At 35.5% G+C, this 9,168-nt stretch overlaps 1 protein-coding gene across 1 annotated transcript; it reads right to left on the bottom strand.

Moving 5' to 3' along the window:
* Nucleotides 1–3,248: 3,248 nt before the first annotated feature.
* On the bottom strand, nucleotides 3,249–6,026 carry LOC106871395 (uncharacterized). Its single transcript, XM_014917818.3, has one exon. The coding sequence runs from the start codon at nucleotides 4,872–4,874 to the stop codon at nucleotides 3,552–3,554; it is 1,323 nt and encodes a 440-aa protein (XP_014773304.2). The 5' UTR covers nucleotides 4,875–6,026; the 3' UTR covers nucleotides 3,249–3,551.
* Between the last annotated feature and the right edge of the window lie 3,142 nt (nucleotides 6,027–9,168).

The raw sequence follows: 9,168 nt of genomic DNA, 5'->3' as shown, positions 1-9,168 counted from the left end.
CCATAATCAATAGACAGAAGAGGACTAAGTAGGGATTCTTCACGGTATATCTGATATAAAAAATGAGAGCAGAAAGGTCAAGTAGAATCACAGGCAGACTGAGAAATAAAAAAGAATTCTTATGTAGCAAATACAACCAAGAAATTGGGGGTTAGAAACCCCACAAAAATTCTCTCAAATACTCTGAAGGCTTCATAGGAGCAGATGAAAATGTCTGTTACCTAGGTGACCTAATTGGTAGTGGGAGTCCTAAAAGCATAGCTAGAGAAAGAACAGAGCAGAGGAAAATGTGCAGAGAGCTTTTACCTCAGCGAGTGACAAAGGGATTTTTCAAGCCAATGTGAGAGACTAGAAATAGTAACTAAATCTCTCCCTCAAATCATACATCATCTTCAACCCCCGGTCATTACTGTCTCAAGTCCAAAGATTCATAGGGCCTGTTACTCAGCTTCTAAGATGTGTAACTGGCTGAAACCACATTGCTCCTGAAACTGATGCTGGTCATCACAGGGGTTCCTAATTTACAGATGGGTGGACTGGAGCAATGTGAAATGAAGTATTTTGCTCACATAGCACTGCCTGGTTCAAGAATCGAAACCACGATCCTGTGGTCATGAGTACAACACACTAACATCTAGGCCACATGTCTTCACTTCGAATCATACCCACCATCTTAAAAATGCTAACACAGGGTCTTTAGATAATATGGTCCTGCATGGAAGAAGAAAAAAACTATGGTTTCAGATGGAATGCTTTTGAACAAAGATCTTCATTAACAGGGCTGGCTTGGGGTTAAATAAAAAAAGATATTCGCTTTTTAAGTGAAGGGTAGAGTTATATAATGTTAATGCCTGGAATGTAATGCTGTATGGAAGTGGAACATGGGCGCTATCTGCAGAAGATGAGCAAAGTTGGGAAAGAAATGAGGCATAAAAGACAGAGTAGAAGCTAAGAAAAAAGAAAAATAGGAGAAATCCGATCGGAAACCCTTCGTTATAAGTACATGACGTCATTCACCCACACAACCTTCTCTAATGACATAAAGAGGTGAGGCTGAAAATGAGGGTGAATGGCGTCGTCCCCTCATACAGACACTCTGTAAACCAGTATCGAAACATCACCATCAGATGTAAACTGTATTGACATGTAACACATATGGAGGACGACCGCTGGTTTACAAAAATGCAATGTGGTCGAATTGGAAAGAACCCGAGTGATGTAGCGTGGGTGTGTAGATTACACATGCCAGCTTCTCTATGTGTGTGTGTTGGTTGCAGTCATAGGTATGTGATGTCTAAGGAAGCGGGGGTAGTTATTTTGGGTAACGGACGGGGTGGACAAAACCCACGCTACGCCCACTGACCAGTAGATTGAGGGGATGACAAAGGACGGGAAGTGTTGGGGAAACATCAGCACAACGTCTCCGCAAGCATGGAAAATAGATGAACATAAAATGATTACATACATACACGTACTTACTCACATATATACATATACTTCACACACACACACACATACACATACACGCAGTGGGACCAAACATGTGGTTTCGAGTTCGTCCCCCGCATGTCACGTTTGAACAAATTTGAGTAAACCGCATACTCGGCGACACTTCGCTGTGTCAATGACGATGCAATTAAATATCACACTCTACAATTGTATTAAGTTCTCTATTCATTCAATTTTCGTTCTCTCTCTCTCTCTCTGTATACGCACACACACAAACATCTATACATACACGCCTACACTATACAGCACGCTTTAATCTTGTGTGATGTATGTATGTATGTGTGTGTGTGTATATATATATATATATATATATATATATAGTTGTGTCTGGAGAGAGTCATTCTCTTTTAGTGCCTTATTATTTAACACACTCACCGGTAAAGTTTCCACTCATTAAATAAGTAAATAAGTGGAAACATTATCGGTGAGCGTGTTAAATAATAAGCCACTAAAAGAGAACGACTCTCCCCAGACAACAAAATATGCTTCAACACACGAACTCACATAAAGAATCTCGCAAACTAAATCCAAAACCGAAGTATATATATATCACAATTGCGATTTAAATGTCTTTTATGAAAGAAAGAAAAACACTATATGAATGTACTACAATAAATACACACGTACACCAGAGAGCCACCTACACTTTATGTATAATATTCATGGTCACTTTATTCATGGTTACTATTCAGACTCCCCGACCAGTAATTCATTTGATCAAGATGTAAAGTACAACATGATTGTAGTAATCGAACGAACTTGTTTACATTAATTTGCTATTGGCTGTTGTCATTGTTTACAATCAGGTGAAACGAAAATAACTGTAAAATCATGTCAGCCAGGGTCGCGAGTCGAAATCGTTCTTTCTAGAGGCTAGAAATAACAGCCAAATCTTCTAATTCGCATTCAACCGTCTTTAAAGAAAGACATTATTCTACAAACATGTATTTAATAAAATAAAAATAAAAAACGTTATGGTCACAACTGGGTCTGTTGTATCAAGTTTGATCTAGAGTTAAATAACATCGGAGATATACTACGTTCAGTGAAAATTCCTTGATAGAAATGTCTGAACGAAACAAAACGTTTGACTGCATGTAGATGCATGCTTGCTTGTATGCGCGGGTGCGCGCACGTGCACGCATTACATAAGGGAGATGTTTTAGAGTGTATAAGAATCCGTGTATATATATATCAACAATCCCATATTATACGAGATTGTATAAAAGCACAAATACAAAAATATATCTATCAATAAAGAGCATGTATAAATATATACCCATGGAAGAACATCTCTCTCTCATACAGATAGATAGATAGATAGATGAGGATGTATAAAAAATACATATATACATAAACGTGTATTAAGCATGGATTGTGTAAACATTCATGCACGCATTGTATAAGGATATTTTTCAGTGTTGATATTTTCATTAAAGCGAAAAAATAAAACATAACGTTATAATAACAATACTTTATCAATATGACCATAATATACAAATAGAACATCACACTTGAACTATATATATATATATATATATATATATATATATATATATATATATATATGAATGAAATAATTTCAAAAAGTACTTGCCTTTTGGCCACAAATGTTATTAGCCAGAGATAAAATTGAACCGTAGACTATAATCCTTAGGATGTAACCTTGGTTTATTAATTTTTTTTTCCATTCTTTCATCTTCAAAAAAATTGTAATAAAAATATTAAGTTTGATATAATTTTTCTCTTTGTGGTTTTTATTTTATTTTATTTTTTTTTTTTAGATGTTTAAATTTCGCTGTCGAAAGCTTCATTTCTTTTTTCTATCACATCGTTTTAGCACTCTTTGATAAAGTTTCTGAGGTCCTTCCCGTTTTAAATAGGTTTTTAAATTGATTTTTAATTTTTTTTTTTTTTTTGCTTTTGTTAAAGAAAAATTTTATCAATTTTGCTACCTTCTTGCAATTCTAATACATGTTTGTTTTTTCAGTGTTACTTTTAATATATTAATACTTAACATTTTATTTTCCAGATATTTGCTCTTAAAGAAAATGCGTCCACGCATTTTCTGTTTCGGTCACCCCTGCTTTAGCAAAGCATTGAAACACATAGTTCTCCCCATGATTGCTATCCCAGTACACGATATCTCCACAAGTGTAGGAGATTGCTAATTCCAAACGAGAACCCACACTGAAGTCAGCTGGGGTAACAATACTGAAAGAAAACCTGTCCGTCGGGCCGTCACACGAACTATGAACATAAGAAGCTATAATATCATGGTGAATTTTCCAGTCATCCGTTGTATAACGCACTTGAACTATTTTATGGAAACCGATGTTAGCCACTCGAATAATGCCAGTAATTGTCAGATCAGATATAACGGCATTTTCCAAGCACACTTTCTCTGCGCACACCCGTCCCATGAATCCCTCATTGGCGGATGGTTGAGCGAAACATGCTGTGAGATACCGTGCACCCATCGATTTTCGATCACTTTCTATACCGGACTGTAAGTCTGCGAGTGCAGAAGCGGGAATTTTCGGCGGAGAGTCCATATTTAAGACATGAATTACAGATTCCAAATCCAGTCCCATAACGTCGGCAAAACGTACAACTTTCTTCCTACGGGGAGTCCCCGGAGGGGTTTTTGTTGTCTTCAAGGAGGTCGATTTTCTAAGTTGGGTTCTAGAGAAGTTAAATTCATCGTCATCATAAATAGGACTCTGTGGGGAGAGGAGATCGAGTAGTTTTGTATCATTCCTTGGACTATTTGAAAAATATTCTTGTACACTACTAACAATATTTCGACTTGAAGAGCAATTCGTATTTTCTGCACATACTCTTTCCGCACAAACTCCAGCCATTGGGGTTTCCCCGCTAACAGTTTCTTCCAAACTGTTTCCTGCAGCCGGTAAGGAGTGAAGCGGGCTATTAACAGTGGACTTGTCATCGTCTCCGTTTGCCATAGACCCAGTAGCATTTCCTTCAGCACCAGCTGACAGTGGCTGCAGGTGAGTGGCATAATTAGTGAAGCGTTTTAAAATACCGTTTGTATCTCCGCTGTCGTCAGTCTGTCCTTGTTTATCGGATTCCAAACTAAGATCGTCCATTAAATTGATATAAATTCCTTCGTCAAATGAAGGAATATAGTCGTTTACCCGGTACTCATCCGGATCTTTATCATCCGCCGTATCTGCCATGTTGATGCTGTTTAAGAGAAGATTACGACGCTTAGACGGAAACTTGTCGAGCCCTTTGGGAACTTCGGTTTGACGCTTAATAGGTATTCCGTTTAGGTATATTTCCTCCGAATAAGACAGATTCCGGGGTAAGAAGCGACTGTATGGTGAAGAAAAAGCACACATGGCAGTTGAAGAAAATCCGTCATAACTGATAAGACCGTTGATCAGTAGTCTTCCGCGAAAAACACACGAGAAAGTCTGAGGAAATTAACTTCTAAATTAACAACGACATCAGAACATGTATATTAAATAAAAGTGTGCATTTACCAGTCAAGCGTTTAGGAATTCGTTCCAACAGGTTCTCTGTGTTCTTTTCTTTCTTTCTTTCTTTATTTTAATTCACATTCATAGAAAAGAAATATATTTCCATACGTTAACAGTAGGCATATGTTTTATATAGATATATTATCACCTTCACATATTCTGATCAGCAGCAAAAAACGTTCGCTATATTGTAACAAGGTATGGTAGAAATTCGAAATATTCCCGGCGTAAGCAAGCTTTGTATTATATCCAAGCAAAATAAAAAACACAAACCTTCATGGACATTTTCAATGAAGGTGAAGGATCCGCGTAGAAATCTGTATTTAGTGATAGATTAAAGATTTGTGAAGCCCAAGCCCACTAACGCTCTTTGCGCACGGAAAGCCTCACTGTTTCTGTTTTCCTCTCTCTCTCTCACTCACTTTCTCTTTTAATATATACAGATCTACTAAGCACGCAGATACAAAATAATACACTTTAGCACTACTAGTACATTTTAATTATGTATTTTCCTACCCCCACCGACTATATTTCATTTTGACAGTTTGATGCGTCGGAGTGATCGCGCATATTTTGCATATATCTATATATATATATGTGTGTGTGGGTGTATATATATATATATATATATATATATAGGTATGTGTCTGTGTGGGGTGTTTTCGCTGCAATGTAGTCCTGCTCAAAGCGGAACTCTCAGTATTTGACAATTCGTCAGCGGTAAAACGAAACAGAAGCAGTAGTGGGGCTGCTATGACGATAACAGCAACAAAACACGAAACGGTTTTAAGAATCTTTTACCAAGTGAGGACAAAAGATATCAGTTAATAATTTAAGTGAATCCTTTTAGAAGTATTTTGTTGTCGTGTAGGAAGATGTTTTTTTTTCCCCCGTTTCAGCTTTTCCGAAGGAAAAACAACCCACTCGATTGAAGGTGAGGTGTCCTTTACCTTCGTTAGTTTCAAGGTTGCAAGATGTCACAATGACCTCCAGAGGTTACAGAACTACAGTTATTATAAAATGTGAACTGGCACGTTCATTACGGTTTGAAATTTTGCTGATTCTGGTTTACAAAGATATCTTTTTAAATATAATTATAGATAGAAAGATATATGTATATAAAATATTAAGAGCTTTGGTTGTAAATTTGTTTTCCAAATAAATGTTGTATTAGCAATTAATTTCATAATTACGTCATCGTTGATTCGATAATTTTCATGCTGAAACTTATATTATTTAATTAATTTAGCTTAAATAAACTTATTATTAACTATTAAGTTTTTTAAACTTATTATTGTAATAACGAAACCCATTCCAGACGCGTTCTGTTACAGTAACTGAATACACTATCACGGATAATTGTTTACTACATGTTCTGTCGCTTCTGCTCGTCAAGAGAAGCGATTATCGAATTCGACCTTCGCCTTGGCTGTGGCAAACGTGCATTCCTGAACGTAGAACAGTGAGTTGTACAGGAGTAATCTTCCACGACGCAGTTTCGATTCCAGGGCAAGAATCGCATGACCGGAACACAGTTTAATTTTCTTTAGTACATAAATACGATCAGAATATTTCCTTGTTACGCTAAACTTTTTGTTGTTATTGTTATCCATTACCCTTTAATCTAAACCAGTCGCGGGCAAATTGCGGCCCGCAGGGCTTTCTGAGCGACGCTCTTGCAGCCCACCTGATGCTGAACTGAGTCTCATGCGGCCCGTTTCTCGAGAAAGATTGCCCATGCTTCATCTAAACTAAGGGCACTGAACATATCTGAAAAAAAAAAAAAAAGGTCGGGGTGTTGATTTTGTGTTTAACTCCTCCGGGGCCAGTAGAATAATTGCCAATAATATAACGAATCAGTTTAATGTACTATATTTTCTACTTGACAAGTGACCCTATACAAATATATAGAAACCTGTTTTTATTCCTTGAAACCTCAGCAACTCAAAAAGTGCGTCGTTGTCTTGTTTATAACTTTAGGGAACAGTAAAGTTTGGTATTCAGTTTTGTACCCTATTAAACTTATTGTAATAAAATAGCTATAGATTTTGAGAAAAATTTAGTTGCAATTTCCCATTTTGTCACTCTCATAAAAACAATAGCTAAATTAATTAATTAATTAATTAATTTGATTTAATTTAAACTCAAGCACCACTCCTGCATAGGAAGATGTGGGTATTAAAACTTTTGAGATTTCAATTTACTAATGTTTCCTTTTTGAATTTGGTTTGCAAGATTCTTTATGGGAATTCGTGTGTTGAAGCATATTTTGTTGTGTCTGGGGAGAGTCATTTTCTTTTTGTGTATTATAATTTAACACACTCATCAGTAAAATTATTCTAACGAAAAATAAGAAATAAGTGGAAATTTTACCGGTGAGTGTGTTAAATTATAAGGCACAAAAAGAAAATGACTCTCTCCAGACACAATAGAATTTACTTATGAATGTAATAAAATGATCACAAATTTGAGTAAGCTTTCCATGAATTTTTGGTGTTTTTTTTTATCATAGTTTCTATTTATAGAGAATATTTTCAACAGGTTATCTCAATAATTTTTTACTGTAAAGCAAAATGCAAATTACTCTTTTCTTTTTTAACAGTAATTATAAAACTACAAGAAGATTCAATTTACGGTACGTATGTATACATGAGATGATATATGTATATATATATATATGTATATATCTTGGCGTTAGGAAGGGCATCCAGCTGTAGAAACTCTGCCAAATCAGATTGGAGCCTGGTGTAGCCATCTGGTTCACCAGTCCTCAATCAAATCGTCCAACCCATGCTAGCATGGAAAGCGGACGTTAAACGATGATGATATATATATATATATATATATATATATATGCTTTCGGTCAATGATCCTTTTCTTCCTTGGCTATCGCCGAGCAAACACGCGAACTACTTCGTCCCTTTCAAGTTCGTGCCTCACAACGTTCATACACACATAATTTTTCTCGTCTGGCCGCAAAGCCTTTTCTGTTTGTTTTCCTGTCTTGTTTTTTCTCCGCCACTACATTCCTCCATGGCAAGATTTAATTTGTGTATACAAATTTAATTTGCGGTCCATGGGAAGAGCCGTTTTAACGATGCGTCGAATGTTCTCTATGTGGCTTGTGTGTTTTCTCGTCTACGTTTTGTTTGCAATGTCCTGTACCCAGATATGCACCTATACATACAGGTGGATGTCGGTACGCACATACCTATATGTATATATGCATATACTCATTTACTATTTGTTTATATATATATATATATATATATATATATATATATATATTTCTATGTGTGTGTGTGTGTGTGTGTGCGTTTATATATATGCGTATATATTTACATACATATACGCATACATACATTCATACATATATATATATGTGTGTATATATATATATATATATATATATATATACAGTAAGCTTCTTTCAGTTGGTGTCTATGAAAGCCACTGACAAGATCTGGGTTAGTCCTGGGCTATAGTAGATGCTTGCCCAAGATACTATGCTGTGGGATGGGATTGAACCCAAATGCATGTGGTTCAGAAACAAACTTCTTAACCACACAGCCACACATACTACATCTCCTCCCCACAGGCATTCCAAAAACATGTCTTGAGAATAAGTTGTGTGAATAATTAGAAATATAATATCCAGGTGTGCATGTGTATGCGTCTGGCGAAGTGCTGCAAGGCACATGCAACACTGATGTAGAAAGGAGGATGTATGATAGGCACAGAGTTTGTGCATGATAGGAAGGTAATCTGTATGCACGCATACATGCGTATATATATATATATATATATATATATATATACCCACATGCTGCTGGAAAGATGGCAAGACTGTATATATATATATATATATATATATATGTGTGTGTACATGTATATATATATATATATATATATGCATATCTATCTATCTATATCTATATCTCTATATATATATATATATATATATATATATATATGTATATATATAGATGCATATATTTATATATATATATACATATACATACATAGTCTCACACACACACACACACACACACATATTACCACAGGAATATGTGTAATATATATGCTTAAATGGATATACATTTATAAGTGTATGCAGGTATATATATATATATATATATATATATATATATAT

Source organism: Octopus bimaculoides, chromosome 3, assembly GCF_046866305.1.
Source record: "Octopus bimaculoides isolate indiv1 chromosome 3, ASM4686630v1, whole genome shotgun sequence".
NCBI lineage: Eukaryota > Metazoa > Mollusca > Cephalopoda > Octopoda > Octopodidae > Octopus > Octopus bimaculoides.
This window is presented reverse-complemented; position numbering and strand designations above follow the sequence as displayed.

Excerpts from the sequence above, each read along its gene's own strand:
- LOC106871395 (XM_014917818.3), bottom strand. The coding sequence starts at position 4,874 with ATGTGTGCTTTTTCTTCACCATACAGTCGCTTCTTACCCCGGAATCTG.